Source organism: Suncus etruscus, chromosome 16 (genome assembly GCF_024139225.1).
Source record: "Suncus etruscus isolate mSunEtr1 chromosome 16, mSunEtr1.pri.cur, whole genome shotgun sequence".
Classification (NCBI taxonomy): domain Eukaryota; kingdom Metazoa; phylum Chordata; class Mammalia; order Eulipotyphla; family Soricidae; genus Suncus; species Suncus etruscus.
The window spans coordinates 82,952,794-82,966,711 of record NC_064863.1 but is presented as its reverse complement, the minus strand read 5'-3'; the positions used below and the strand labels follow the sequence as shown (position 1 = coordinate 82,966,711).

The following is a 13,918-nucleotide window of genomic DNA, read 5'->3' as shown; positions in this document are numbered from 1 at the left end:
GACTTTACAGAGTAAGACCAGCTATTTAGGCTTCCCTGGGCTGAAGGTACCTTGAGTATACAAACAGTACTGTGAATTATACATACACAAGCACACACGAGCACACACACACAGGGGAAAAAGAAAGAATGCAGCCTTACCAGGGCTTCCCAACTATTAAAGGGCCGGAGTTCTGTTATCTTCTGAGCTTTTTTCTGAGAACACTGAGGAATCAGAGTAAGCTCACCCATCGATGCATCTTGAAGGAAGTGTAGGATTTTGCCTTTATAGCCATCTTCCATCACCTCCTCACTACTACTGTAGTCCCCATCTAGTGAACTGCCGACATCGGAACCTGACTCATATTCAGAGTCTTCATTAACTTTCTTATGATTAATTATATTTTTCCTACGTTTCTTATTAAAGCCATTCTGTGGCTTCATAGAACACTTCTGTTTCAGTTTCTTAGGTGCATTTTTAGGGAAATTTTCACTTTTTGAAGATACTCCTTTTCCATTTGGAAACTCTTTCCGTGAATACTGTGGATCTGTGAACAAAGACAAAATAATTAAATAAAAAGATAAAATCAAAGATGACTGCAAGTTGTATGTGTATTTTGCTCTTGCATACAGAATGTAAAATGTTGGTACATTTTAGAGAAATATTAAAATAGAAACTGAAATTACACAGTAAGATGAAATAATAGTTTGAAAGAAAACCAGAGTACTTTTCAAGATATGCTGAGCAAAAATCTCCATTTTATTTCTGACACAGGTCCTTAAAACATATATAATGGCAGCTACATATCCATATGTTCCTGAGCAAGCCATTCTGATAAATGCAATCCTCGTACTAAATTAAATCGCGATTTTTACATTCAAATCCGCCATGTTTTTCTATCACTATGCATGGTCTTTAAGCTCATCATTATATATATCCATGCTAAATGCAGTACCTTTTATCAGTGATCATCATATTCCACAGACTGCTAAGATGTCTTAAATCTACCTCATATGTCAATTAAGAAAATCAAATCTGAGGACATGCACATAGATAACCAAGCATTCGTGCTGTGTAATATACAAAACTATGAGCAAAATAAAGTCCTCCGAATTTTTCACATTCATAAAAAGCTATCATTCTATGAGTCATTTAATCAGAATTGGTGATGATGTCTCTTTTTCTGAATCATGAAGACATTCATAGTTAAGCATTTCTTACAAGAATTCATTAAAAACAAAATAAAGATCTTCAAGCCATTGTGCTAAGCTTTTAAACTGATTTTAAAATAATGGAAGGAGCTAAAGGTAGCACTGATGTTTTTCTTAAAGATATTATCAACATGTGCTACTGTTCCCTGCAACTACTCTATATTCTCGTAAGTGATCAGTGTTCTACTGTGGGTTAAGAGACTTTTATTGTTTTCTGGTTTTTTTTTGTTGTTGTTGTTGTTGTTGTTGTTGTTGTTGAGCCACACCTAGTGGTACTCAGAAAATACTCTGGACAGGCTCAGGGGACCATATGAAATGTTGGTGATTCAATCCAGGTTGGCTGCAGGCATACATGCAGAGCTGTGCTGTATCGCTTTGGCTTCTCATGGTATTTCTTTACAGCCTCTGATACATATCTTTTAAGTTTTTAACAGTACTTCTAATATTCCTACAAAGGAAGGCTAAGACATTTACATTATAGTAATTCTTTTTTTTAAAACTTTATTGATTAAATGATTGATTTTTGAGCCACATCTAGCAATGCTCAGGAGTTACTCCTACATCAGAAATCGCCCCTGGCAGGCAGGGGGACCATATGGGATGCTGGGAATCAAACTAGGTCCCTCCTGGGTTGGCCACATACAAGACAAACGCCCTATCACTGTGCTACCTCTGACCCCAGCATTATAGTAATTCTAAGACAACTCGATGAGAACTTACTATATATAAAATATATATATATATATTCTTTAATAATCACTACATGAGTTTAAAGTTAATCTTGACAACTGAAAAAAAGTGGGCCAAAATATCTTTTTTTTTTTCATACTGCCAAAAATAGGCCAAAATTTTATGATCATTTAAAAAATTCATCATTACTGAATCCTCTTCTGCCATCCTATTTTGACTATTAGCTGGTGGCTTTTCCATTTTTTTTTTTAACGGGACACATGTATTTTCTACATAACATAGCATAGATAATTACCTTGATCTTCTGCGAACACTTTTAAAGATTCTAAAGCTTCTGTGTACATCCATTCATGTTCCTTGAGTACGTCTCTTAGTTCCTAGGAATAAGTTGTTCATCTTTTTGTTAAAATCTATGATCAGCAACTCGAAGAAAACTTCTATGTTCTTTTCAAAATAAGCAGTTGGATAACAGAATTTATATTTCAGTACTTTCCAGTTTTTTTGGTTTTGTTTCTGGGGAGCTGGGAACTGAATATAGAGCATTAATATTTGAAGCACATGCTCTCCTTAGATACTTAGTTTCCTAGTTCTCCCACAGTTCTGTTTTTAATGATGTTTTACAGATGATTCTATGTGAATACCTGATACTATGGATATGATGTTCCAAAGCCTAGAGATGCTTTGTTTTTCTTACATGTGCAGTCAGTTAGCTAAAAAATATTATTTCAGATAGTAAGCACAAAAAGAGATTAATAATGTAACAGTAATAGTTTTTACATATATGTGATCTTTTTCAAAATTTTAGTCTATATATTAGGACCACAGTTCAATAATTCTTCAAAAGTAAGGATATTTGACTTGTTCTGTCTTTCTACCCTTCCAATGAAGTATTCTGGATACAACAGTAGTCCCCTTAAAATCTGCTAAATTAAAACAAAATTTCAAGATGCATTAGGATTTTATAAAATGCCCCTTTCAAAACATGCAGTTTATACATATATATAAATAAAACCCTGTTAGAGCAATAGGATTTTGCATTCATCAAATTTGAAAGGTGCACCCTCTGTGTATATTCTTCTGGACTACATCAATGCAAGTATCAAACATTCATTGTTACACAAGTAATATGCTTCTATCTACAGTTGTGATTAAACATGTTCTTTAAGCACTAATACATTTAAAATGGCTTTCACATGGGGGCAATCATTAAATATCAACAAGCTAAAAGGCATATAATGCTTTAAAATACTTTAAAAATATAAAGGCTGAAAATATAAAAAAAGCTTAATTGAGTTGTCATAAATGTTTTCAGATATCTATTTTTTTTTTTTTTTTGGTTTTTGGGCCACACCCGGTAACGCTCAGGGGTTACTCCTGGCTATGCGCTCAGAAGTCGCTCCTGGCTTGGGGGACCATATGGGACGCCGGGGGATCGAACCGCGGTCCGTCTCCTAGGCTAGCGCAGGTAAGGCAGGCACCTTACCTCCAGCGCCACCGCCCGGCCCCCAGATATCTATTTTTGAATACTTTTCATAACAATGATGACTATTTTATTTGCTGTGAGAAGTTGAACACTGATTCTAAAGTTAGCAAATTAAATGATGTATAAAGGTCACAATGTAAAACGCAAGATGTGCAAGTAAAGAGGTGAAAAATATAAAACTCAGTCCGAGCTTTTATGTAGTTGACCAATAAGCACTACTATTGAATTTCTGTACCTGACTACTCACCTTTTTATCTAAATGGGGAAATTCCTTTTGCAATTTCAATACAATACTTTCCTGCTTTTCCCAGTTACTACTAGACTCTGCAGACTCACTGGATTCGTCTCCCTGAAGAAGGGATTGGGGGAGAAAGAGAACCAATTTAAGATATCAACGATAATAATAGTTTTAAACTACATTTGAATTTGCTTTATTTTAAAATTACAATTTCAATCAGAGGAACCCTAAATTATTTTTACTGGTAGACATAACTTTTTGTTTGTTTGTTTGTTTTTTCGGTCACACCCGGCAGCATTCAGGGGTTACTCCTGGCTCTATGCTCAGAAAACGCTCCTAGCAGGCTGGGAGGACCTTAAGGGGTGCCGGGATTTGAACCACCATTCTTCTGCATGTAACGCAAACGCCTTACCTCCATGCTATCTCTCCGACTCTGATAGACATGACTTTAAGAAAAAAAAACTTCTTTGATATTTAAAAAAATCTGATTTCAAGGACAAAAGCAATAGTAGAGTGGGCCCCCAAATCAAACAGGAGAGATTCATGAGTAAGAAGTTAAAAAAAAAAGGTGAACACTACTAAATGATTCGTTTTTAAATGGTTAATTTTGTCATATAAATGTCGTCTAATTTTACAAAGTCAAAATATTTGGAGAACTATCATTATCTTTTGGAGAATATGCATAATAACATAAGTTAAGCCTTCAGTATATGTTGCACTTATTATTTGCTATTTACTCTTCAGCCCCATGCTTCTGCTAGCTCTACTAACCCTTGTGACTAAAATTTCTACATGAGCAATGTAGTTACACTGGAGCTTCAGAGAAGTCGATAGATCTTGTCTTCTTGGGCTACTTGGGATATTGAATCAATAAGCTGGTACAGACTTACTTGGTTGGCACTGACAGAAATCCTACACAGCTTTCTGAAACATGAGAATATGCCAAATCAAAGTTTCTCAAAGAGTCAGTAAAGGACAAAGAGGAAGTGAAGGAAATGAAAGGAGGATGGAAGAGGAAACGCAGTAGCATTAACATTCCATCCTAATATACCTCCTTTTGGGTTATACAAAAAGTAGTTGTGTCTTGGTAGAATATTTAGGACATCCTAGAAAACTAGATACCCACTGCTATTATCAGGGTGGAGTTCTTACCAGAGCAAATTAAAATAAACTCAAGTGACCAATCTGGCAGATGATTTTGCTCTGTTATTCCAAGGAGAAGCATAGACTATTTGCTTTCATTTGGGAGCGTCCTTGATCAAATTCCATGCACCTGCAATGTCTATGGACCTATACTGCCTCTACTTCCTTCAAAGTATAGCGCAAAAACTCTTAAGATTACCATGCTTTTTATTGTGGTTGTGTCACACCTTGTGATGCTCAGGAATTACTCCTGGCTCTGCAATCAAAAACTAATCCTGGCAGACTATATGGAATAATGAGGGAGTAGAGGTGGGGGATGCCGAGGATCAAATCCAGTCTACACATGCATGGCATATGCCCCCCTTCTATACTACCTCTCAATCCCCCAAAACTCTTCTTGTTTTGGGGACACACCCAGTGGCACTTAGAGGTTACTCCTAGCTCTGCACTCAGAAACTGCTGCTGGCATACTCAATCAATCCCCAACTCTTAAAATAATTTTAAACAAGATGCAGATACATGCATTGGCTGGACTTGGTATAGTGAGTAGACAAAGACTATTTAAAATACATGCATGAACAATTAGAAACAACACACTTTCAATTTCCAAATCCATCACTTTTGTGAATTTTATGGGGGTCAAGACTGGAGCAAATTCAAGTTTCGTGCTTAGAAGACAAACAAAAGCTGGTGAGGTGGCGCTAGAGGTAAAGTGTCTGCCTTGCAAGCGCTAGCCAAGGAAGGACCATGGTTCAATCCCCCAGCGTCCCACATGGTCCCCCAAGCCAGGGGCAATTTCTGAGCGCTTAGCCAGGAGTAACCCCTGAGCATCAAATGGGTGTGGGCGAAAAAAAAAGACAAACAAAGAATAAGTGGGCTGGGGTTTTGTTTGCTCATACATATGTATTACATGCATTAGATTCTGGAACTGATCCCCGGTAATCAGAGCAGTCAAAAAAGTGGCTGCATTTAAATAACTCTCTGAGGCTTAAGTTTCCTGGGATACCGGCAGCAAGACACTTGGTGTGAGTATGTGCTGCCTTGCATTTATAAAATAGTTCCAAAAACTGTGTAGTATGAATGGAGCCAGCATTCAATAGAAGGCTCGACAAACGCACAGGATCTCAGGATCAGCAAACATATGCAGAGATTCTTGCAGAATACAACATGAAATATCTGGGAAAGACCTAAGAGAAAATCATGATAGAGACTTCTATGGTTTCAAAGAAGGACATATTATCTAATATCAGTAGTTCACTCTGCCCTGTTTCCATAAAAACATCACACAGCACACAAAATCATAAAAAAACTAAAGTATCTGATAAAACATGTCAGAAGTACAGTATTAAAAAAAAAAGTCCTATAAAGTACCATGCTTCCGGTGTATAAGATGACTTTTTAACCCATGAAAAATTTCTTACAAGTCAGGGGTCGTCTTAGACGTCAGTATACAGCGTGCTGAAACTTACTCCAGTTTCAGGGATGAGTGGTCCGACCCCCTCTTACCACTGCACCCCATCCAGCTACCAGGCATCATCATTCAGTCCTCTACTTGTCCTGATTCATCTTTCAGGGCACACAGAGGAGCTGAGTTACCGAGTGCCACATGTCATTCCGCCTCCAGGTGTGCTCAGTCCTTTGTTCAGATTTTATGGAACACAGAGGAGGCGCTCTGTCTCCCTCTAGCTGATCTACTAATCACTACGCTCTAGCCAGCTGCTCTTGGTGGAGCCCCCTCTCCCTGCTCTCAATAGAGATCACAATTAAAAAAAGTCACTCCCAACAAATGACAAGTGTAAAATGATTGTTGACATTCCAAAGTCTAGCTTTATTAAACATAGACTGTTAACCTTTGAGGTTTCTACTCTTTTTCTCCTATGTTTTTTAATTTCCATTTGGTGTGCATTAAGAGAGCTAGTCTTATACAGGTACTCCTCACTTACCAAGTTCCGTTTCAAACACTTGGTCGTTAAGTGAGGAACTGCATGTACTGTACACAGTAGTACAGTATATTGCAATGGTCCTCAAACTACGGTCCGCGGGCCACATATTATATTTATTCCCATTTTGTTTCTTCTCTTTTTTTTTTTTTTTTTTGGTTTTTGGGCCACACCTGGCGGTGCTCAGTGGTGACTCCTGGCTGTCTGCTCAGAAATAGCTCCTGGCTGGCACGGGGGACCATATGGGACACCGGGATTCGAACCAACCACCTTTGGTCCTGGATCGGCTGCTTGCAAGGCAAACGCCACTGTGCTATCTCTCCGGCCCCCTGTTTCTTCACTTCTAAATAAGATATATGCAGTGTGCATAGAAATTTGTTCATAATTTTTGTTTTTACTATAATCTGGCCCTCCAACAGTCTGAAGGACAGTGAACTGGCCCCCTGTTTAAAAAGTTTGAGGACCCTTGGTATATTGCATAGTACTTGACAATAACAGTATTCTGAATAAGTAAAATAATGAGAAAGATCAAACTGAAAACTTCCACTTGTTTTAATTTGCATAGGTTGTGGAATTTACAAACAGTACTGCCATGTATTACAGAACATAAAGTTAGTAAAGTAGGTACATTAAAGCACCAAAAACCACAGTGCTGTACTATAGAGTGTACAAGATGGAAAAAGGATATTTAAAATAAACAAAAAAAAATTCAGGCTCTCATTTTAGTCAACGAATCCTTCAAAATCTACATCAGAGCTATTATCAGGAGCAGCTGAAGGCCCAGGTAAGGGACGCAATGGAGTAAAGTTGAAGCATTGGTAGTGCTTGGTGTAACTTTCCAAAAGTGTGCACTTAGAGTGGTCTGCTTTGTCATTTTCTTTTTTTCTTCATATATTTCACGATAGCACTGTAAAACTTTACTTATTTGTCTTTCCACCTTTGCGAATCGTTTAACGTTCGGATCCATACTCTCTCTAGTTCCAACATAGTTGCATTCACTTTTGAGAACACACCAGCTAATCCCTTCATAGTAACCTTCTTTGGTACTTCTTCCATGTTTTCATTTTCTTCCTCCGCCAGGTTCTGCTGTGCTACCAACTCTATTAAATCTTCAGTGGTTAGCTCTCCCTCCCTGTATTGCACTAATTCCTCAATATCTTCCACCTCAACTTCTAAAGTTAGTACTTTAGCAAGTTCCATAGCTGTTTCACTTACGGCATCAACATGTTCATCTTTCTCAAAAACTGCAACATTGTTCACAAAACGTTTTAGGCATTTTTTCCATATGCCTTGCATACACTTTTCTGTCACTCCCTTCCAAGCGGATTCGATGTTGTTTATGCAGTCTAAAATATTGTAAGATCTCCAGAAATCATGGAGAGTTACTTCATCATTTTCGGTTGCTGTTACAGCTTTGGAAAAAGTTGTGTGTGAACAGTATGCTTTAAATGTGACTATGGGGCCCGGAGAGATAGCACAGCGGCGTTTGCCTTGCAAGCAGCCGATCCAGGACCAAAAGTGTGGCTGGTTTCGAATCCCGGTATCCCATATGGGTCCCCAGTGCCTGCCAGGAGCTATTTCTGAGCAGACAGCCAGGAGTAAACCCCTGAGCACCGCCGGGTGTGACACCAAAAACCAAATAAATAAATAAATAAATAAATAAATAAATAAATAAATAAATAAATAAATAAATGAATGAATGAATGAATGAATGAATGAATGAATAAATAAATAAATGTCACTATGGCCCCCTGGTCCATTGGCTAAAGGATTGAAGTTGTGTTTTTAGGTAGATATACTATTTTTACATCTGGGTTTAGGTCATCAAGATACTGAGAATGGCCTGGAGCATTATCAAGCAGGAGGATAATTTTAAAAGGAATGCTCTTTTCTTGACAATAGTGCTTCTCTGAGGGTATGAAGCAGTGGGTGCACCAACCCTCAAATAAAGCTTGAGTCATCCATGCCTTGTTCTTTGCTTGGTAGTAAACAGGCAGTGTGTTCTTTCTAACTCTGCTCAATGCACGTGGGTTTTCAGAGCGGTAGATAAGCAAAGGCTTCAACTTAAACCCAGGAACATTTCCTCCCAACAATGGGACCCTGTCCTTAAATGCTTTAAAGCCAGGCATTGTCTTAGCTTCTTTGTGTATAGTATAGGATCTTTCAGGCATTTTCTTCCAAAAGCCCAGTTTCATCCACACTTAAGATCTGTTCTGGACGGTAGCCACCTTGCTCTATGATTTTATCAAACTGGTCAACAAATTTTTCTGCTGCTTCTACATCTGCACTTGCTGCCTCACCACCGACACTGCGATTATGCAGCTTGACTCTTCGAGAAAACTGTTGAAACCATCCATTACTTGCTGTAAACGTTTCGGTAGATACTTCACCGCTGCGTGCTTGCAAAGTCTCAAAGATACTGAGTGCCTTGGCTTGAATTATTGAATGGTATTCTTTTTTGAATCTGGTCATCAAACCAGATAGCCAGTAACTTCTCCATATCATGAACTAGGCCTTTCCGCTGTCTAGTTATTATGGCTTTAAAGCCTGTTGATGCTTTCACTGCCTCTTTTACTCATTCTTCATCCTTAAGGATTGTTGAAATGGTTGAATGTGCCAGCTGCAAGTCATGTGCTATCTCACGGACTTTTTTGCCACCTTCATAATCCTTTATGATCTTCATTTTCTTCTCAAGATCAATAGCCTTCCTTTGTTCCTTGGCATTTTCTGGTGAAGCCTTGCTTTTTCTTTTTGGAGACATCTGGGGTAAAGTACAATACAGAATAAGGTATCCAGATCACACACAACTTGTATGCTTGAAGAAAAAGCTCTACACTTAACTACTGTACATACTGTAATGTACTATATCTGTACTGTACATTGTTACATTACTGTGTGGCCCTAGAGAGATATGGACTGTGTACAGTATAATTGTACTGTATGTACAGTACAGTATAGCTGTTTATAAAAAAAATTTACTGCTGAAATGTGAATACTGACCAGAAAAACGCAGTACCGGACCTCAGAATAGCGTACATCTGCCATGAACGACGTTGAGATGCGGGCTGCTACCGCGTCCTAGCACGTACCGTCAGTGAGGTAGGTCGTAAGTGCGAGCAGTTGCTAAACAGGTAGGTCGTTAAGCGAGGAGTATCTCTATGGTGAATATAGCACAAACCCCTAGGCCAGAACCAAAGTCTAACTCCAAGGCTTGCAGAGGGCCTGCAGTCAATGGTACTGGTGCTAACATATATAATGATTCCATTATTTCTTTAGTTTGAGCCTGGGAATACCTGCTGCCCTGTAAAGCAAGGAATTTCCAAGCTGCCACAGCAGAGTCTGTAAGTATCACAAAGCAAAGCAGTGTAACACTGGGCCAGCACCCAGGAACCATGGCACTCTAGAATGTGGACAAACTGTAAAGGAGAGGTCACCCAGCGAAGTCAGGCACTGTGGCCAACAGGTGACCCTGTCATCTAAATTTTGAACCCCTCCCCAAAAAGACCAACTTTAGTCAGGCATAGCGTCCAACCTTGGTCACTGCAAAGACAACAAAGTGTGCAGTATGAAGAAAAAAACACTATAGTACTGAACTTTAGGAACTGGAGTGGAGTATAGCATATAGGGCATTTACTTTGGAGACAGCCAAACCAAGTTTGATCTCAGGCATCCCTCTGGTTCCACAAGAATCACCAGGAATTACTCCTAGATGCAGAGCCTGAGTACTGCTGGGAGTGGCCCAACATAAACAATTCATGGCTTTAGAGAATTAAAAAGATTCGACTTTAAAAAAAAATTACCCTGGGAAGATAGCTTGAGTGGGAGAGCTCACACCTAGTATGTATGTGTCCTAATCTGACTGTGGACAACACATGGTCTAGAACAAACCTGGTTCTGAAAGCCATGCTAGTCTAGGAGAGTGGCCTATAAGAAAGGAGCCCATAAGGACTTTCATTAAACAGTTAGAAATACACAAGTAGTGGGGCCCAAGTGATAGCACAGCGGGTAGGTTATTTGCCTTGAATGCAGCAGACCTGAGTTTGATCCCTTGTATCCTGTATGGTCCCCTGGAGCCTGCCAGGAGTGATTTTTGAGCCCAGATAAACTCAAGCACTGCGGATGTGCCCAAAAATGAAACAAAACAAAGCAAAACACACAAGTATTATAATAAACATCAGCTGTACTGAAGGATAGGGCTCACTGTCCTATGTTATTTCTGTAGTACTGGATAAAGGCAAATAAATGAATAAGTGAAATACATGTATTTTAGTTTCTTTACTATCTTCTACAAAGCTATATTTTGTGGTTCTAAACTAATCTGCTGTCACACAATACTATCACTACTGTTAAAATACCGTATATACTCGAGTATAAGCCGAGCTTTTTTAATGCTGAAAAACCTGAAATTGGCTTATACTCAGGTCATACAGATGATGTGATTCAGTGTGTGCAAAGCGAATCCAATGCACAGTCTCTAGTCATCTTCTGCCATCTGCTGAGGGGGTGTGATTCAGCTCAGTCCACAAGTCCTGGCTGAGCGGAAGAGGTAGGTGGCTGAACTGAAACTGGATGCCACTGAACTTTTTAACCCACAATATTTTGCACTTTATCAGACAACAGCTGGGATGATATCTGCGAACTCAATGATGATGACAATGTCTATGCTGATACTCTCACATCAGATACAGCTGATGCTCTGTTTGGACATACAGATGAGGAGGAATCCAGTTTGGAAGGATTTCAACCTTTGTGATTTAGCTTGATTACCTGTTAGGCTACGCTTTTCTACACTTTATTTACAGTTTTAAAGTTATTGCTGCTAGTTTACAGTATTTCTTTAGCAATAAATATTGAAAAACATTTAACCTACTGATTCCTCAATTACTGTAATTGTCTTAGGTATATATTATATATATTTTTTGGGGGGGTGGTGGTTTTTGGGTCACACCCGGCAGTGCTCAGGGGAAACTCCTGGCTCCATGCTCAGAAATTGCTCCTGGGGCCGGTGAGGTGGCGCTAGAGGTAAGGTGTCTGCCTTGCAAGCGCTACCCAAGGAAAGGACCACGGTTCGATCCCCCGGCGTCCCATATGGTCCCCCTCAAGCCAGGGGCAATTTCTGAGCGTGTAGCAGGAGTAACCCCTGAGCATCAAACGGGTGTGGCCCGAAAAACAAACAAAAAAAAAAACAAAGAAATTGCTCCTGCAGGCACAGGGGACCATATGGGAAACCGTGATTCAAACGGATGACCTTCAGCATGAAAGGCGAAACACCTTACCATCCATGCTATCTCTCCGGCCCCCATATATTTTTATTTTTGAAGTTTACGAATGGCTACTGCATTTTCCACCTCGGCCTAAGCTTTTCCAGTTTTTAGGGTAAAATTAGGGGGGTCAGCTTATACTCAGGTCGGCTTAGATTCAAGTTTATGGCACATAACTCTACTACCACACCCTAAAATCCTTTACCCATGGGAGAAATACAAGTACTTGCCTTGCTTGTTGACAAACGTTAGTTCACTTTCATAGCACTGCAGCAATATGGACTTCTGACCCAACAGAGCAAGGTAGGTACTGAGTACCGTAGCTATGGCCCAAATCCCTCCATTTACTCCCCCTACAAATCATCATCTTTAGGCTCAGCTGAAAAGCCTGAGGGTTCAGGCACACAAACAAGAACAGCTTATGGGAGGCAAGAATGATAGCACAGAGGGTAGGGCATTTGCTTTGCAATGGAGATCCTGCCTGAGGGATTAATTTCTGAGCACAGAGCCAAAAGTAACCCCTAACAGCTGCTGGGTATGCCCCCCAAACAAAAACAAAAAAACAAAGGAGTGGATTAAAGATTCAAAGAATCAGAAAGAATTTACAGAATCTGCAAACTAGAATAACTATATATAGAACTATTTCAAATTCACATTTTAATCACTGAAATTTGACACTAGTTTTTAATCATAATAGTCTTAGATTTTCACCATCTTTATCAACTCGTCAGCCATTTCATAATGACCATCGACAGTAAATTACTGCCAAAGTACCCTGTGGTTAGATAATCAGTTTCTAGGAATAAAACTTGAAAAATCTCTTCATCATTTATTTTCTACAATTTACATCAAACTTAATTTCCCTAAACCAATTAGCTTCTTCTGAACTCAATAAATGGGAACTTTCAAATCAAGCCAAAGAGAATTTTCATATAATGCATTAAATATCCTTTTGTTCTCACTCGGGCTTCTAAAATGGTAGAAATGACCATTTCACTCCTAACTCTACCACAGTTCATATCTGTTTTCTCACTGTTCATAATGTGAGTGACCCTGGCGCCCCCCTGGGCCTTAAGACTAGAGTGGTAGAGGCCCCCAAGCCCCAGAAGACCATTTTTGCTGCAGGTCAAAGTCAGAGTCCCTGGCTCACAATTTTTCCACTCTACCACTTCCCTATAGGCAGGGTAAGTCAGCTCAGAAATGAAACCAGAATGTACCCTCTAAAGGTCAGGACCCTCGTTCTGTTGAGATGCAAGAAAATAGGCAGTATCTGAATATTCCACCACATTTGCTCCCCTTGACAATACAAAGATAAGTCAGGATGAGTTGGGAAAACTGTTCTAAAAAATGGTATTTTGTGTGCAAATAAAAATGGGCCAATCATGTATGTTAAGAAGGATGAACTGTTTGTATCAACCAACAAAATGTTTGAATTGTTCAAGCTTGTAAACCCTATATAAACTACTTGGACGTGATTTGGACCTTGGCTAGCCCTTCTGCACCTTGCATTTTCGGAGGTGGTCTTTGACTCTCTCAGCGCCAACTTGGGTGGTCAACTTGGACCCTAACAATAGCAATTAGCATCTATTTTTTTTGTTTGTTTTTGGGCCACACCCGGTAATGCTCAGGGGTTATTCCGGGCTATGCGCTCAGAAATTGCTCTGAGCTTGGGGGACCATATGGGACGCTGGGGATAGAACCCAGGTCTGTCCTGGGTCAGCAGTGTGCAAGGCAAAAGCCCTATCACTGCACTATCGCACTGGCCCCCAGAAGTAGTAAAATCGAAAAAGTAAAATCGAAAAAGAATTTGGGTTGGGGCCGGGCGATGGCGCTGGAGGTAAGGTGCCTGCCTTACTTGTGCTAGCCTTGGAAGGACCGCGGTTCGCTCCCCCGGCATCCCATATGGTCCCCCAAGCCAGGAGTGACTTCTGAGCGCATAGCCAGGAGTAACCCCTGAGTATCACCGGGTGTGG

General features: G+C 39.8%; 1 protein-coding gene across 2 annotated transcripts in view; it reads right to left on the bottom strand.

The window, feature by feature from the left end:
- The window catches only part of SMARCAD1 (SWI/SNF-related, matrix-associated actin-dependent regulator of chromatin, subfamily a, containing DEAD/H box 1), a 105,475-nt gene that overhangs the window by 43,283 nt on the left and 48,274 nt on the right, over positions 1-13,918 (bottom strand). For both annotated transcript variants that reach the window (XM_049789977.1, XM_049789978.1), the window contains exons 6-8: positions 3,611-3,712; positions 2,176-2,257; positions 141-526 (exon numbers count right to left, since the gene is read on the bottom strand). In XM_049789977.1, coding sequence (XP_049645934.1) covers positions 141-526; positions 2,176-2,257; positions 3,611-3,712 — 570 coding nt within the window. The remainder of the gene's footprint in view (positions 1-140; positions 527-2,175; positions 2,258-3,610; positions 3,713-13,918) is intronic.